General features: G+C 36.3%; 1 protein-coding gene, 1 long non-coding RNA gene and 1 other non-coding gene across 18 annotated transcripts; 2 read left to right on the top strand and 1 right to left on the bottom strand.

Annotated features, from left to right (window-relative positions):
• Window positions 1–4,338: 4,338 nt before the first annotated feature.
• Window positions 4,339–4,494, bottom strand: LOC113284702. Its single transcript, XR_003328332.1, has one exon. It is a non-coding gene; the product is annotated as a U4 spliceosomal RNA (small nuclear RNA).
• Window positions 4,495–5,842: 1,348 nt separating this feature from the next.
• On the top strand, window positions 5,843–9,041 carry LOC113277908. 5 transcript variants are annotated; one of them, XR_003325206.1, is made up of 10 exons: window positions 5,843–6,147; window positions 6,295–6,572; window positions 6,682–6,899; window positions 7,028–7,121; window positions 7,269–7,417; window positions 7,589–7,727; window positions 7,819–7,861; window positions 8,121–8,232; window positions 8,310–8,353; window positions 8,688–9,041. It is a non-coding gene; the product is annotated as an uncharacterized LOC113277908 (long non-coding RNA). The 5 variants fall into 5 exon arrangements; XR_003325207.1 differs by having other exon boundaries at window positions 7,819–7,881; XR_003325205.1 differs by having other exon boundaries at window positions 7,819–7,986.
• Window positions 9,042–10,588: 1,547 nt separating this feature from the next.
• On the top strand, window positions 10,589–16,024 carry LOC113282987 (probable serine/threonine-protein kinase DDB_G0278509). Of its 12 annotated transcripts, none has more exons than XR_003327276.1 (10): window positions 10,589–11,674; window positions 12,713–13,000; window positions 13,237–13,596; window positions 13,700–13,740; window positions 14,097–14,168; window positions 14,356–14,456; window positions 14,546–14,823; window positions 14,908–14,991; window positions 15,144–15,384; window positions 15,643–16,024. XR_003327276.1 is itself a non-coding variant. In XM_026532100.1 (10 exons), exons 2-7 carry the CDS (start codon window positions 12,928–12,930, stop codon window positions 14,658–14,660), a joined length of 903 nt encoding a protein of 300 aa, XP_026387885.1. In that variant the 5' UTR covers window positions 10,591–11,674; window positions 12,713–12,927; the 3' UTR covers window positions 14,661–14,690; window positions 14,913–14,991; window positions 15,144–15,384; window positions 15,643–16,024. The 12 variants fall into 12 exon arrangements, 11 of the variants coding, with proteins under 11 accessions (XP_026387885.1, XP_026387888.1, XP_026387883.1 ...); XM_026532100.1 differs by having other exon boundaries at window positions 10,591–11,674; window positions 12,713–13,119; window positions 13,215–13,596; window positions 14,546–14,690; window positions 14,913–14,991; XM_026532103.1 differs by having other exon boundaries at window positions 10,591–11,674; window positions 12,713–13,119; window positions 13,215–13,596; window positions 14,546–14,690; window positions 14,908–14,986.
• The last annotated feature ends 1,971 nt before the right edge of the window (window positions 16,025–17,995 follow it).

The following is a 17,995-nucleotide window of genomic DNA, read 5'->3' as shown; positions in this document are numbered from 1 at the left end:
TCATATGGATAACCATTTGGTTAACTATTGTTGAACCAACAAGTGCATACGTTTGGGTATGCTTAACAAACCTAAAAGCGTGCATTGTCAAGTGTGTGTAACAAGCTAAGTTTTCGATCTAACGGTTGAGAAATATTAGCTTGAATCTAAATCAGGATTTCATCTAACGGTGGATATTGATTGCTTTGTTACCAAGGTAACTTAATTGCAAACCCTGATTTGAAAGACTATATAAGGGGAACTCTAGTATATGTGCAAAACTAATCCCCACACCTCACGTGTGATACTAGTTTGCATACTAGAGTCGATTCTCCTTTAACCTTTGGTTTTCTTCTTCTAAAACCAGGTTAACGACTTAAAGACTTCATTGGGATTGTGAAGCCAGACCGATACTACTTTTATCGTAGTTGTGTGATCTGATCTTGCATCTTCTATCGTACGAGTACAATCAGATTGATTGGCTTGAGATTGATATCTCCGATAGGCAAGATATAAAAAGTAATCACAAACATCTTCGTCTCATTGTTTGTGATTCCGAAAACATCTTGTTTCGCTACCATACGATTAAGATTGTTGTGAGGTGATTGATAACTCTAGGCTGTTCTTCGGGAATATAAGACCGGATTATCAATTGGTTCCCGTTCAACTTGATTATTATCAAAAGACGGAACAAAACCTTTTCGGGTTTATCTGTGGGAGACAGATTGATCCTTTGATAGGCTTGTCTGTTTGAGACAGATTTTTTTATTGTCAAGTCTTCGACTTTGGGTCGTAGCAACTCTTATTTGTGGGTGAGATCATCTAAGGGAATCAAGTGTGCAGTATCTTGCTGGGATCAGAGATGTAGGGAGTACAACTGTACCTTGGATCAGTGTGAGACTGATTGCGGTTCAACTGCAGTCCAGTCCGAAGTTAGCTTGGAGTAGGCTAGTGTCTGTAGCGGCTTAATACAATGTGTGTTCAATCTGGACTAGGTCCCAGGGTTTTTCTGCATTTGCGGTTTTCTCGTTAACAAAATTTCTGGTGTACGTGTTATTTCTATTTCCGCATTATATTTGTTTATATAATTGAAATAATACAGGTTGTACATTTGAATCAATCAATTGGAAATCCGACCCTTGGGTGTTGATTGATATTGATTGATCCTTGGATATTGGTCTTTGGTACCATCCAAGTTATTCCTTGTATTTGATTAGAACTCGCAGTTTTTTATCGAGTAAATCAAATCAAGAAGAGAGATATAAACTCGTTGATATACTTTTAATTGATTGAGTCTTTTTGATTCTCTTAAAAGTATATTCGAGTTTGTCCATACAGATTGGGTGGTGTTGTTAGACTCCAGCTTTTTCAAAATCCACTTAGGGTTTTGTTTATTTTGTGTTCGACTTATGTTAGAAAATTTAAATTTCAATTGCAAATTAGTGTTGGAGATGAAAATTGATGTGTGTTACAGTTGGTTATAGTTTAATTACCAACCGTAATTTTAGTTTTTGATGCGGTTACGGCTTGTAAGTGATGAACTATGAACGGTATACGAGAAAATCTAAGAAAGAATATCCAGTTACGATTTGTTTTTTCAACCGTCACTTCACTTACGGTTGGTGTCGACACCACCATTGTGAACCGTAAATTTTTGTGTACGTCTCACGAAAATTTTACGACTAATAGCTATCAAATGTAATTTAGTTACGATTTGTAGTTTTACCACCATTACCAACCGTATAATTTCCCTGAACTTCGTTCTCAAAAAGCATTTTACGGTTCAAAATTTTAGTTTATATACCAATCGTAAACTAGTTATGGCTGGTAGATACTCTATTTGCAAACCGTAATTGGTTATAGTTGGAATGAACGTTATGAACAAGTCAACTATAACTAAATTACAGTTCATCTCGAGGAGACTAACACCAACCGTAACTGATTTTACGATTGGATTTTCCCCAAATTCAACCAGTTACGGTTGGTAGTTCATCATTTCTGAACCGTAACTCACACTTACGGGTGGTTACATGAAAAACACCAACAGTAAGTCTCTCTGAAAATCTAAAAGTTTTGATTTTTTAATGTATTTTAGATAATTTTGAGCAACAAAAAGTTAATTGGATCTAAGTTAGAGGTATACATGGTCATATAAAGATTCACCCATCTCAAATTTGTCATTTGAATCAATCATTTTGGTTGAGCGAATCAAAACCTAGTGTTTAAAAAATATCACAAAAGTTTTTCTTTTTTTTCTCCTCTACACTTTTTTTCCCTCTAAAAATAATCTGATTTTTTTTAGATTAAACACCGAAAAAACTTGTTTATCAACACTAAACTACGGAAGGATTAATTATTCATTATCAATTTTTTTTTATAAGGGGCTTTTGAAATTACCATGTAACGACAAGTTAAGTTAAATGTTATATCAGCCCGTATAATGGTTTCTTCAACCCCTATAACAGGGTTCTTACTTAATCTTTTTGCAAACCAAACAAGTCTTTTTTCCAGGAGCGGAGAGAGTATTATATTTAATAAAAATAAATAAGTTTCTTTAGGCTTCCAACTAGTTAATGTAGTATTCTTTATCTAATAAAATAAATAATTTTAGCATAAAAAAAATAAAACAAAATTAAGTTAAATGTTCGCATTTGTGTTTTTTTTTTTATATAATTTAAATAGCATAAACGTATATCGTGTGAACAAAATCGAACTCGCTTCAATTCCTCTCTCTCTTTCACCACCGCGACTCCACACGTTATCTCATTTAGGGTTTGTTATCACAACTCACCATGGACGAAGGAAATTTGGAACATAAATGATGAAACACCATATGCCTGTGGCGATGACATCTGAAAAGCAGATCCTGGTGAGAGTCTGAATGAACAGGATCATGTTCCGGTTGATAACAATATCTTCAAGATGGATGTTGTTGGTGCTGAGTTACCTCTGAACCTGACAAATCAAAACATGCAGATCTGGGGAAGTCAACTAAAAAACGAGTAAAACGAGTGAAAAGGAGTAGAAAGGTTAAGGATTATCCGGAAAAATCAGGTTTTTACTTTAGGGAACATTATTTAAATACCCTTCAGAATTCTCCCCTTAAAATATACCCTTATTCAAGTTTTAAAAATACCCTTATCTTCTGAAAAGTGAAAGCAACTAGCACAAGTTGCTTTCAGAAGTGGACGCAACTAGCACTAGTTGACCCCAAAAAAAATATTTTTTATCCCTCGGGAGTATTTATGCAAGATCAACCAAAATTGAGGGTATTTATAACATTCCCACTTTAATTTTTACTTTAGTTTCTTATTTTTATTCATAAATTAGGGTTAATGATTTTGGGGAGAAATTTGTTATTTCCTTAATATGATACCATTGTCTGTTTGTTTTTGTAATTGATTAGGACAAGTGATGGATATTTATTCTATGCCCTAAGGTCGTATGTGAGAACCATGCTAAGGGAAAGTTTCAAGGCTTATAGAAGAAAACAGATTGAAGCACTCAAACAACAAAATGACTCTTCTGAACCTGCTTCTCTGGTGGTTACTGCTGCTCTACAATCTTCTTCAGCCTCTGCCTAATTAGAAGCAGAAGAAAGAGCTTTGGTGGCCAATTGATAGAACAATCTAACTTAATGTCTTAATTTGGTCTTTCATGGTGGTGTTTATAGCATATGTGATCTATCTGTGACACTTAATCTTTTATACTGAATAAAATAGGCAGTGAATCTAACGAAGTCTTGAACCCTTATGTAGTGTATCTAAGTTGTGGAACTTCACATTTTCGTTGTTCTTTATATTCACATGAATTTATATCATCTATCCTGATCTTGTTTACAAGAATTTAAGACTTTTGTTTTTTGTTTGCCAGTGCAGTTAGACAGGGTTTCCGAGCATCATGTAAGGTACTGAACAACACTCTTTTTAATGTACCTCTATAGTGATTACTATTTGTTTGATTTCAGATTGATTTTCTATTAGATATTTGGGAGAGTGGTCTATCAGTTCTACTTTCCATTACCCCTATAAAAACATTAATCGATGTTATTAATTTGAAAATATGCCGGTAGTTAATTTTGCATCACCATTTTGTTGACATTGGACTTTTGCTTTCATAACTTCTCATTTCAACTCCTCTGCTTTGGACTAGTCTATGTGGTACATGTCTGCCTTAGAAAATATGAGTTCCTAGGAAAAACTATGGGCAGAGGTGAGTCCATGGGGGATTAGTGCATCTTATACGGAGCAACATGTTTTGAGTCTATCATTAGGTGCACGTCTTAGTTATCAGGACTGTATATTTGAGGCCCAGGACTGAATTTGTCTTCCTTTTAAAGTATAGATTTCAAGAATTTTTGGCTTTACCCTTGATTAGAGGGAGCCCTTCCAGAAATTCTCGACATCCCTAAGAGACCTAAGAACGAGGAGGGGGTTTGGAAATAGTTTTCAATCAGCAATTGACGCGCCTCGATTATTACCTCATTAGCTGCGTCATTACCCAAAGCGCAAAGATATTTCAGTCGGAATGCATCAACTAGTTAGAAAAGTGAGTCAGTTATCCGATGCATAAAGAAGATCAGTGATCAGCCTTATGATGTAAAGGACACCCGAAAATTCTCCCCTAGACTTTAGTTCATTTTTTGAAAAGGTAAATATGATAATCTCGAGTCCTTTTCTTAGCCAGTAGGCTTAGACCAATGCTACCTAAGATTATATACCTTGTCTACCTTTATGCTTATAAGAGAGTAACGTACAATGCAATGCATTAGAAGAAGCTACTGAGCGTCTACAATATAAAATCCAACTTCTATGTCTGGTATTCTAGCTCCATATACAGATTATGTAAAGATTTCTGGTACATGAAAAAATAATTTTTTTCTTTTACCATTTGGAAATAGTGATGGATCGAAGTGAATATGATACTCTTGAGTCCTTTTTTACGTTTTATACCTCACGCATTGAAATGTTCAAATGCTGAATCATTACGAGAGAAAATTTTACTTCACCATCACCTTAGAAGCAGAATGAGTATATTTTAGAAGCACAAATTGAACTTGACATTAAAGCTTCAGAGGCGATAAAAAACAAGAAACTTGGGAAACACGAAGACAAACTTTCCTTCACCACCAACTAAGAAGCAGAGTGAGTACATTTTAGAAACTCTTAAGCATTAGCAAAACTTGGAACATAAAATTTAAATCTCGGGCGAACATGAAGAACTAAGAAAATGATGTACACAACAATGAGGTAAGCACAACATTAAGCTTCAGAGGCAATGAAAAACAAACAACTCGGGCACAGAAGCACATCTTTTTAGCAGGCCGGTCACTCAACATCTCCGCGAAGAGCGAGCTACGAAGTCACTACACCAAATATGGGTTTTAGCAACTCATATTAGCAACAGCTTAGCAGATGTTGCGAATTTTCAATTGCTAATTTTAGTTGCAAAAAATTCGCAACAGTTTGGAAAGTTACGAAACTCGCAACTGTTATTTTAGTTGCGATTCGCAACAGAATAGATTGTTACGCGTGCGACTCATGTGTGTGTTGCCCACACTTTCAATCTGACTCTGTTTCAGCCCGTTCAGATGCTTGGAGTCAGCTTCAAAACTGACTCGGGATTTATCATTATCGAGAACAACTCTTCTTATCTTCTCTTCCACTCTGTGATTCACTTGGTATTTTTTCTCTATCAAAGTAACTGTGAATCAGAATTAGGTTTTTCTTCCTCCTCTTCTTCTTCTTCTTCTTCTTCTTCTTCAAAGAGATCAATCACAAATGAAATTCTTTGACCTATAGTTTTGAGATTTCTCTCATCCGAATCATTATGAATAAATCTAAGGTTCTCAGATATATTTCTCTACTTCGCGAGGTTTGTTTGCTATAATGGAAAAACTTATGTATGGATTTTATTCAATTTCTGTTTTGATTCTTAGATTTGGGTTTTAGGGATTCTATGTTTGATTTTTGATTCTGGGTTTGATTGAATTTGATCTTGTGTGAAATCCCTAAGTTTACATCTGATTATGGTCCCATCAATGACTTCTCTCAAGAAGCACCATGATAAGTCAGCATTTTCTGGTAAAGCTGTCCTTTATCTTAATCGGCATCAAACTGAGGAGTGGAAATGATGGATTTTATTCCATATCTATTTACTGTGTAGAAGGTTGAAGTTAAATTTTCTGGTCTTTTCTTTGTTTGTTTGGCTACTCCTTTTTCTTAACGGCATTGCCAATGGCCTGTTTATTTTTATGTTGGTTATGGTAAGCCTTGTGTATTCTTCTCTTCTACTTTAATTTTTTTCTTGTCGCAGGCCTCGTTTATTGACATGCCTAGGAATGGGTAAATGTTGCACTCATCATGTATCTGTAGCATCCTCGGAAAAGGTGGACCTTAAATCTTCTTTGTCCAGAGAAGTTTAATTTTTGTACTTTAAAACATGTCTTATTTTTGATGTACCACTACTTCACGGCAACGGAGATCTATAATGCGATTCGTGTTTTCATTGCCGCATATGTATGGAGGACCGGATTTGGGGCTTTCTTCTATTACTACATTCAAAAGGATTTTAGTCTTGGAAGATTTGCCCAGGTTTGTATATATTACTAGTATGTATATTGAACTGTAGGAAGTTATAGTTTTCATTTTTCCTTCGTTTCTAACTAATTCAAGTTTTCTAATCTGACATTTTCTAATGCAGATGATGTGGCGGCTTAATTTCTTTGTGTCATTTTGCTGCATTGTTCTTAATTTCCTCGTGTTTACTTGCATATCTTCTGCGACTCTGTTGTTCCCGCGGAAACCACTCGCAGGGGTTTATATGTCTATGACAATAAGCGCAAGGCAAGGCCTGATCCTGAAATTGCAAAATACATTGAGAAAGCAAAGAGCATGTCCGATGCAAAAGTTGATCCTAAGGTCTCTCCCTTTCTCAGTTTGATCTTTTCATAATTCTGCTGTAAATTTTTTGAAATTTGAAGCTAAAAGACTTAAAGCATGATCTGGACACACCATATTTGCAACTTATTCTCTTATCATTGATGAAGTTAATGAAGGTATCATACAAGGACATTATCGAGATGATATTTTCCCCAGTCGTGGATGAGGCATGCCGTGTCTAATGCAAAAATTGATCCCAAGGTCTTTCTCTCTATCTCTTTCTCTTTCTCAATTGGATCATGTCTTTTCATGGTTCCATTGTAAAAAGTTTGAAATTTGAAGCTAAAATACTTCAAGCATTGTCTGGACACACCATATTTGCAACTTATTCTCTTATCATTGATGTAGTTAATGAAGTTATCAGACAAGGACATCATCGAGATGATATTTTTCCCAATCGTGAATGAGTCATGTCGTCTCCTACATGAAGGAATTGTAGTTAAGGCATCAGACCTTGACATTGCCGCCGTTTCGGGGATGGGATTCCCACCATACAGGTTGTTATATAAACTTTACGCTTGATAGTAGATAACAGTGGTTGACATTGTACAATCTTACACAATTCTTTTATAATGATAAGAATTTGACATTTCCGTCGTTATGGGATGGATGGGGTTCCCACCATACTGGTTGTCAGTGAATCTTACACGCCAATTTGTCTTGTTCAGGGGAGGAATCATGTTCTGGGCTGACTCACTCGGATCCAAATACATTTGTTCGAGATTAGAGGAATGGACCAAGATGTATGGATATTTCTTTAAGCCATCTGCCTACTTGGATGAACGAGCTGCCAAAGGAGCTAAACTAGTAATAAAGACAGAAAACAATCTTTTATTTTCATTCTTTTTGAGCTTACATCAATTTTTATTAATATCTTCGTTAATCAAATACTATGCAGAGTGCATCAATGATGGATCAAGCTATGTCTCGGCTATAAGAAGGTTAAGCGATTATCTTCTTGGTATTGCTGTATTATCCCTGTTGTTGTAGAAAGTTCAGAAAAAGAAAAAGAACCCAGTAAAAGTTGCACTGAAGATGAAAGTTAGTTTTAGTAAGAACTATTAAGGTTGTAGAACTGGAATAATAATACTCTATAACCATCCTTTTATATTTCTCATAGGTCCGTGACTTATTCAAAATTTATGATTAAACATATATCCTATTTAACTTATTTTCAATTACTGGTATTTTCCATGTCAGGATACAAGGATGCAGACCCAGTAAAATAAAATCTCCCGTTATTGCATTTCAGATCAGGTCTCGATCGTTATATCTGGATAATTGAATGATATATGCATATTATCACCCAAAGGTACTAGTTCTCTAATCTTCTACTGTTGCATTTCCAGCTATACCATCTCTAAATAGTGAAATCCTTGAACTTCGTAGGTTGAGAAAATGGATGGAAAAACTCGAGGAATCTGATAGAAAACGTATGTTATCATGTTAATTTTATTAGTTCGTTTAAGTGTCCCTTCATTAGCACATCTGCTTTGATTTCAACTAAGCCTGTCAATGTTATTAATTCATTTTGGAAATACTTTTCTAATTCATGCAACTCTTCTAATGATATTTCGTTACTCTGATATATGCTCATCAGCAATTTAATTATATCTGTTTACCTTGTGGCATTAAGAACAATATATTCTCTCTGAACAGTCTATTTTATCATAGATTAATAGATAAGTGTTTATTTCCTTGACATCAAGTCTATCTTCCATCGAATCTAATTCTTTTGCTTTGTCTCCTCCATTTTGTGTACAACAGTTAACAGTGTCTTGTTGGTGGCTTGAAGTTTGCAGAGGATCAGTTGTCCGAGCATTGGGGTTTATGGTCGCTGCATCACCGTGTGCGTTAGTAGTAGCTCGTCTGGCTTGTGAAGTTGCAGTCCATGCTTCTGCAAGTAGGGTATTGATCTTATCTATGGTTTTTATTTAGGTTTGAAACATAGTTTTATTACTATTTATTTGTAGTTTGTCTATAAGAATGTATAGTTTTCAGTTTTTTACAGTGTTGTGTAATTTTTTTCACATCTGGAACTTGAGTGATTGTAGTTTTTTGAACTTGAAAATGAAGTCAATTAATAATTTCATTCAATTCCAACTTTTTAATAATTCTCTTGGATTAATTCTTTTTCCAAATGAACATGGTAACTTCCTTTCTTACAGGTATCTATAGTTTTGACCAGTCAAGACCACTATTTTTTTATGTTGCAAACATTTCGCAACTCTGGTAAAATGTTGCGAAATTCCAGTTTTGCAACTGTAGAAACTGTTGCGACCATCTAATTTCGCAACTGTTTCCAACTGTTCCGGCATATTGGCGTCGCAACTGTTAGAAACTGTTGCGGCCGCAAATTCGCAACAGCTTATGAAACGTTGCGAAAGTTTGCAACACCGACTTTCGTATCAGTGCTGAACTATTGCGACCCCACTTTCACTTACCGTTTCTAATCACTAAATTTGGTGTAGTGAGTACTTAGACTAACTACAGATTATGAGGCTGATCTTTTGGTTTGTAAACCAAAGGAGGAAAATCAGTAACATTCTCTTTGCTTCAAGAAGGCAGTTTCCTTCACCTTCACCGTCACCTTAGAAGCAGAATGAGTACATTTTAGAAGCTTTGAAGCATTAGCAAGTTCACAAAGAGTAGCAAGTTGCACTATTCTTGTGAAACCTGTTTTGAGGCATACTTATTTTTTTTAGGCATACTAAATGATGATACCATCTAGGATATCTTTATAATAGGTGTCTAAGCATACCAAAATTACTAGGTTATCCATTAATTAGATTAAATTACTTAAATATTCTTCAATTTAATTAAAAACTTAACTATGTCTGGATCTGCACATATGAACTCAATGTAATCAAGCAGGTTCTAGGGCAAGTGAAGAACTAATTCAGTCGAGTGGCGTTAATCCACAAAATCCTGACTTGGGTGCCTCGATGATGTATATTAGAAGGTATTTCACAGAAACCCATCTTGATTTTTATTGTTGTTGCTTAGTTTGATCGATATAATAAGGTTTCTTTGATTATCAGAACTTGGTTCGGCGTAAAACTTTGCGACAAAAATAGACGAACTTAGCTTGTTCTTATTTTTTTTGCTATGTGGAAGACCATTTCGGCTCTAATTACTAATTCCATTTCTAGCCGAACTCAGGCTAATGCTTAGGGTTCAAAGAAGTTCGGCTCTCGGCCGAACAGTTAAACTTGGCAGATTTTTGTAACCCAGTACAATTCGGCTGATTTTACTTGTATAGGTTTTAAGCCGAACATCACTCTGTGTGTCACAAAATTATTTAGTTATTGGCCGAACAATGTTCTTTAAGGCCGAACTTAGTATATACTTTAGGCGAACTTTGAATTGTTAGCCGAACCTTATATTGAACAGGCCGAACTGTTCTTCCCGCGAGAAGTTCAGCTCTTATATTTCAGCCGAACAAGTATTGAACTCCGAAGAAGTTCGGAAAATTTCAATTTTTTGGAGCTAAAAAAGAGAGATTAGACGTCGTATACGACTAAAACTGTGTAATATTAGCAGAAGGTTCTTCATTAATGTATTCATCCTATGGATTTGTCTCATAAAAACCATCATCTTGAGTTTTAGGTTGAGTTAAAGTTTGAGCAAAATCATTTCTCATAATCCAAAAAGTTGGCAAAATCCGGATCACTGTTGTACTTGATGTGTAATATATCTTCTTTACGAGATGAAGATTCTCCCAGATCATTTGACTCATCCATTTTGAATCACAAAAATCTCTCAAATCTCAAAAACCCTAGCTCACTTCTTCCTCTCAAAAACCCCACTCTCTCACTCAAAAAACAGACAACACACAAAAACGAAAAAAACAGGGCAACCAACCTACACCAAGGCTGGTCCAGAGCCATATCGTGGGACTAAACTTCTGTAAGCTTTATAAAAACATGCCAAAATTTATCTGTCTGTTTCAACTCTCTTCCCGGGCAGGAGATAAGTGAAAATTTGAAATCCAAAGGAATGGGTTATGATTTCTCTCACTCAGATTCGGAAGAAGGGAAATGTTTGATTTTGTTTCTACATAACTCTACTGATAGTATTGTGATTGAACAACTACAGAAAAGAGAGTGATGTAGAGGACAGAACTGTTTTGGTGGTTGGAAAAGAGAAAAAAGAGCTTCAATGGGAGATTCTTATTCATATATTCTTGATTTACAAGGGGAATCTAATGGAATATATGTATCCCGATATTAAGTTAGCATTTATCGTTTTTTATGGAATTTGTTTGACTAATTTAAAATTATAGTTCCTCAAATTGCTAGGGTTTCTTTGATTTTCTTTCAATTTCTCCAAACTTTATTGAATTGCCCTAAAATATTACTAATAATTAAGGTTTCATTTAATTTGATTAGTTTTCTTAATCATAGTTTTTGATGAAGAGCGTTAGATTTCAATAGCAGCTGTTTGATGAAATTCTGGTGTATGACTCTTGTGTAGGTTGTGGTGGCTTAAATGCAGGTGGTGTATATCACCTTGGAGGTATCAAATGGTCCCCAAGAGTATCTGAAACTGATGCCCACCAATGACAACCTCCATCAACAAATCCCAAACATAACACTTTATGATTATTTTATTAACATATGCAGAAAAATTCCCGAGCACTTGCCAAATGTTATTATCAGGCAATACAAAATCTGTTTGTGGCAGTTGATGAGGTTCCGAAAAGGCATGTTCAGACAATGGGAACTCTAGCTGCTCAAGTGATGGCGCACAGCGTAGGTGCTTATTTTGTGGCTGGCGTATTTTGTTTTGACCAGTTTATGAATATGCTCTGTTTCAATGTTTGATATTGCTGTCCTATCTTAATGTTACTACACTTGGGTTGCACTCTTTGGTACATCAGTGCATGCATTACAACCTTGTTTCATATGCTAGTAACTAGTAAGACGAGCCTTTGCTGATTAACATATCTGTATGTTTATCTCTGCACAAACCTCATTATGCACAAGGCAAACTGATACGGATGTCCAAACCTGCTGGTGATAATAATCTTGGAATCTTGGAACTTGGAACTCTGAACTTGGAATTTCAAAGAATACAATTAACTTATCAAGTTATGAAGAATCAAGAATAATTTGAGAAAGAGAAACTCACTACTATATTTTCCCTTTATGACTTCCAGTTTAAGTGTTATATGGAGGTCTAACCAAGTAATATGGACGTTCCGCTAGCACAGCTACTGTAGAAGAGGATTCAAGAACTGGAGGCTGGAGATGCCAACCTCAAAGAAAGCATGTCACGGTCAATCCTACATGCAAGCACTCCAGGGATCAGATTTGAATCTCTGTCAAAAGTAGCTGAGGAATCAAAATCTGCCAATCCTAGGCGAATGGGTACTGGTGTTAGGAGTTGTATACATAATGAGATTAGTAGCCTAAATCATCCATATAATCCACCAACAGGAAGTATAGGTTTCACGAATAAACAGTATTTGAATATCTTGCAGTCAATGGGCCAGGCACTCCACATTGTTTATCAAGATGGTCTAATAGTTTACTGGTGAGTGTTTCAGTTTTGGTTCAACCACTTAAAAGAAGAAACTGAAAAGTAACAAATGAGGGGATGTGAAGGAAGAGACCAAATAAAACTTGTGGGGTTCATTCATTTTATTTACTAGTCTCCCTCCAAATTTGTGCTAACAGTGATGTTTGTTTCAGTTTACGTAACATATATACTACATTTCCACCTATAAATATGCTTATGGATAGTAGGCCAGAATTTCGGATGTTAAGCTTTTTACACTGTTATTGCAGGAATAGAGCAGCTGAACGAATTTTATGGGTACTCTACTCTGCATCTGAAGCTCTTGGTCAGATTATCAATGGCTTCATAATTGAGGAGCAAGACGTCAATGCAGAGAATGAAATAATTCAAAGAAAGGCCTCCAGGGAAAACTGGACAGGGATTTTTCCTGCCAGGAATAAGCAAGGCTGGCTATATCAAGTACTTGCCACCGGTGCCCCATTATATGATGATAGTTGCTCCGGAGTCTTTTCAAGAAACCATGGTACCAGATTCTCTTGGTACAAAACCTTTAAAAGGTAATTCCTATCCCAGTTCTAGTTGGCTGTGTATTGGTGGTCTAACAACAACTAAACCTGATTTTGATCCTCGGCACAAACCTCTGAAATCTATCACATCTTGGCTGATACCAAAACTGGTAAGTTTTGAGCTATTCAAAATGTAAACCATCTCTTCTTCTTCTTCTTCTTCTTTTTTATGCGTCTTTTCTCTAATAACACAACTTTGTATCAGATATCGAGATCGAAAAATAAAGTATGTCCGAAAATGAAAACATTGGAAACCGCTCTCTCTGACCACGGGGTGCACCCTTACCTTGAGAACATATGCCCAAGGAATCCTTTTAGAAATTCTTCTGATGACAAGGATGCAAGTAAAACTGGTGTCTACAAGATGATAACTTCTAGAGTGAAGGGAATATCATGGTCCTGGGACAGCCAACAAGTCTCTAGATCCCTGTCCTATTCTACTAACAGTGATGTAACAAGTAGCATGCGGAGTAGAAGCACAAGCAGTAGTAGAAGCAGTCCTCATCGTAAATTTTATATGGAAACAGATTATTTGAATTACGATATCTCTTTGAGCAATTTGACATTCGGTGAACAGATTGTGCAAGGTAGTAAACACTTAAATTATTGCTAAAGCATTTACTTCTGTGTTACTTTATCAACTATAAAGTTCTTTTGTCTTATCTATAATATCTTGTTATTGGGTCTCAGGTTCATGTGCAACTGTGTACCATGGTCTTTGGTGCGGCACGGTATATTTCTCTTTCCATCTTGAAATCTACATTTCTTGATAGAAGTACCACATCTGATAGAATTCACATTAATGGAGCATCTCTGTCATACTACATCATCAATTTGAAAATGATTAGGTATATCCTCCGACAGATAATTAGAAGGTAAAGACAAAGAAGAGCATATTTTTTTACCCATGACCTACCAACCCTGAGCAGGTTCGGATCAAACCTGACTCGTTACGTGATTTTCAAAAAAAATGGAGCAAACAATATACTGTAGGATTTAGCATTTGTCACCCAACCTGGCCCCAGATGGCGCAGAGGGATTGTATTCCATCAAGCTGTTAAAAGGAACTCATTTCCATTTCTCGCAGGATGTTGCAATCAAAGTATTTTTGAAGTTTGATTACTCAGACTTGCTAATGCAACATTCCTTCAGACAAGAGGTTTGTTTATGAACTCAAGCTAAGTTTTATCATCAAATAGTTATATTGCTTAAAGAAGTTTCGGACACAGGTCTAAATATTTACTGGATTTCGCTGTGAATCTATTGCTTAGGTTTCAGATTTCTGTCATCTGTAGAATTGGATTAAATTTCTATGCCTAAAAGTATGTACTGTATTAAAAATGAAGGTATTGTTGATGAAGAGGCTGAGGCATCCAAACGTGGTACTCTTTATGGGGGCGGTAACTTCACCTCCGCATCTGTGTATTGTCACCGAGTTCCTTCCACGGTTCGTTCTCTACATTTAGCCGTTTTTCATTGTTTGCCTTTCATATTAATTCTACTTACTTGGCATACGTACAACTTTCCAATTTGCAGTGGGAGTTTGTTTCTATTACTTCGATGTCACACCGCCGCTACTTCTCAATTTGCGTACTCTCATGGCTTTGGACATTCTAAGTGTCGTTCGATTCCTTGCAACAACTTCTACTAAGGAAAATTCATCAGGAACCAGATTTCAAATGTAAATATTGTCTGTGAGTCTTCCTCTTTTGTAGGCACGAGGTATGAATTACCTTCATAATCGCAACCCACCAATTATTCACCGTGATTTGAAGTCATCAAATCTTCTGGTTGATAAGAACTGGAGTGCGAAGGTACTTATCATACTGTCTTACTGGGATGCAGAATAGGGAGAAGGAAAGTAATTCATTAACCTCCTTGATTTGTTTTCATGTTAGGTTAGTGATTTTGGTCTCTCACGGATGAAACATGCAACGTTCATAACAACGAGTACTGGAAATGGAACGGTAACACACGGTATGGTAAGCATTGCGTTAGTTCTTTTGTTTCCTTATTCTGTAGGTTTGAAATAAGCTTCTTCTTTTTGTTTCCTTATTGAGTACACATAGCAGTATCTACAATTGACAGCGAAAAATCTTTTTTTCTAACTTGTAATTGCAATTTGATTATGCAGTGACCCAAAATGCCGCCCAACATTCGAGGAAGTGCTTGAAAAGTTGAAAGCTATGGTTAGACATGATTCTGGTTGAAAGCCAACATATTATACGACCTTGCCGTCTTTCTGCCTAGAAATATGAAGAATTCTTTTTGTTATGCAACGTATTACTTGCGTGTGCCAGAGTGAAGAAATGAGTTGGCAATGGTGAATGTAAGAGATACTTGTTGTAATATATCAACTACGTCTTCGTAATAATGTGAGTCTGTACAAGCATTTGAAGTAGTGTATTTCTTCCTGCTTAGTGTTTTTGCCTCGAGTCATGCTTAAGTTTGCAGTCCCTTTAAAATGAACAATCTGGCAATGAGCTCACCTGAAATCTATTCCAACAGAACCAAAACAACTGTTAAATTAGTCTCGACAGAAGTTAGGGCTAACTTAAAATGGAGTCCTCCTATGTAGGGTGTTTTTACTGTTAATTTAGATGGTTCTTTTGATTACCCTACTAAAACTGCAGGCACTGGACTATTATTCGTAACTATGCAGGAGCATCCAGGGGAGCGAAATGTAGTTATGTTGGCAGAGCATTGAGTCCAGAACATGTAGAAGGAATGGCACTGCTGGAAGCTGTTAAGTGGATGGAGAGGCTAAAGCTGGAGGCAGTGAATTTTGAGACAGATTCTATGATTCTGGTAGAAGCTATAACTAAGGGTCAATTCAATATTAATTGGCAGTTTCACAATTTCATTAGAGACGTCATTTTATGTTTTAAGAAATTTAAGAACTGGAATTGTTATTATGTTCCAGAGGAACAAAATAAAGTGGCAGACACTCTCTCTAGAGTAGCTCGCACTGAGAAGCTAACTAAAGAATGGTCTGATAACCCACCTAGCTGTATTTTGGAGCAACGTATCAAAATAAAATAAAATGAAATGACTCGATTCTGCTATTAAAGTTCCAACAAAGTACTGCAGTGCAGTTCAATATCCAGAGCATAAAGAAAAAAGGTCTTGCCCTCAACCGGATAACTTGGTGACAATAAGAACTCTCTTTTCAGGTCAGATACCCCGAGATGCCACTAGGGTTTGTTATCACACCTAACCATGGACGGAGGGAATTCTAAGAAGGTAAATGAGGTTACACCATATGCCTGTAACGATGATATCTCAAAAGCAGATGCGAATCTGAATGAACAGGATTATCATGTTCTGGTGGATGACATCTTTCAGATGGATGATGTTCGTGCAGAGTAACCACCTACGAACCTTGGAAAATCAGAACATGTAGATCCGGGGAAGTCGACTGCAAAAAGACTAAAACGAGTAAGAAATAGCAGAAAGGTTAAGAATTATCCGGAAAGAATGAGGTTTTAAATTTTTACTTCATTTCTTATTTTTATTCATTAATTAGGGTTTAAGATCCTTAATCTGATAGCAGTGCACTGTCTGTTTGTTATTGTTTTTGTGATTGATTAGGACAAGTAATGGATATATAGTCTGTGACGTAAAGACGGATCTGAGAAACATGTTAAGGGCAAGTTTGAAGGCTTATAGAAGAAAACAGATTGAAGCACTCAAACAACAGAATGACTCTTCGGAACCTGCTGCTGCTGCACCATCGTCTCCTTCACAGGAAAGAAATGCTTTGATGTGCCTGTTGGATATTTTCAATAAACCCTTGAATTGTAGCATTTAGGTTGCTCCCTAGGGTTTTTATTGTCAGTTAGAAAACTGAACAAAAATCTCGTTTCACCAGTGGACGCATTGAAGGAAGAGACGCGCCTGTTCACTCTGAAAAGATGCTTGTAGAGATGAAGAGTCATCTCCAAAGGGTGTGATTTCCTCTTTAAATAGGAGACTTGTTTTCATTCAAAAACACATCTCAACTCTCTCTGTTTTCTTTCTTACAAGCATCATCAGAAACAAAACCAGTGTGTTCTTGGTTGGATCAAGGTCGTACAAGCTTTGAATCTAACACTGTTGTGGGGCTTCAAGTATCCTGACGGCGATATTCATTGACCTGTTTGTACTCGCCAATTCAATTGGGAAAGGGTCGAATAATTTCCGAAAAGAATCTTTCATGAGAGCCTTGAACCTATTACAACATTCTAATCTTCACCCTGTTTTACTGTCAATTTTCCAACAATTTTCGACAATTACTATCGACATGGAGGGTGAATCTTCAATGGCTGCTGCGCAATGACTGCAAGTCATGAATCAAAATTTTAATAGGTTAGAACAATTTGAAGGAGAGGGTTTTACTCGCTGGCAGGAAACTCTCAAATTCAATCTTATGTTTCTGAAACTTTGGTACATTCTGGAAGATGGATTAGACCTGCTGCTACTGACAATGACGATAAGGAATTAAAGAAAAGGCGAAAGAAGCGTGAAGAAGATGATTTCATGTTCCGAGGTCATATTCTGAATGCTTTGGGGTTGAACGTTTACAATGCTCATCGTACTTATGGAACTGCGAAGGAACTATGGACTGCACTGGAGAACAAATACAAGATTTCTGAGGCCAGTAACAAGAAGTCCTGATTTGCAACTTCATGGATTGGAAAATGGTTGACAGTAAGTCTATCATCGCCCAGGTCAGTGATCTTTTGCTTATTGATAATCATCTTAAAGATGCTGGTATTGATCTTGTAAGTTCATTCGTTGTTGGGGTTATTATTTTCCGTCTCCCCCTTTCATGGAATAGTTACAAGAAGAAACTTAAGCATGTTGAAACTGACTATGACTTAGAAGACTTGCAACGTCATCTTCGCATTGAAGAGGATGCTCGTAAGCGTGAGATTAAGGATAGTCAGCAAACTGAAAAAAACATTCTAAGATTAATAATGTGCAAGAATCAAAAACTTCGAATTC

Source organism: Papaver somniferum, chromosome 5, assembly GCF_003573695.1.
Source record: "Papaver somniferum cultivar HN1 chromosome 5, ASM357369v1, whole genome shotgun sequence".
Classification (NCBI taxonomy): Eukaryota; Viridiplantae; Streptophyta; class Magnoliopsida; order Ranunculales; family Papaveraceae; genus Papaver; species Papaver somniferum.
This window is presented reverse-complemented; position numbering and strand designations above follow the sequence as displayed.

Bases quoted from the DNA above. Each gene is read 5' to 3' on its own strand.
- LOC113282987 (XM_026532100.1), top strand. From the start codon at position 12,928: ATGATGATAGTTGCTCCGGAGTCTTTTCAAGAAACCATGGTACCAGAT. The intron at 13,597-13,699 runs GTAGTAAACACT...ATTGGGTCTCAG, and splicing joins CGGTGAACAGATTGTGCAAG to GTTCATGTGCAACTGTGTAC. The intron at 14,169-14,355 runs GTTTGTTTATGA...TTAAAAATGAAG, and splicing joins AACATTCCTTCAGACAAGAG to GTATTGTTGATGAAGAGGCT.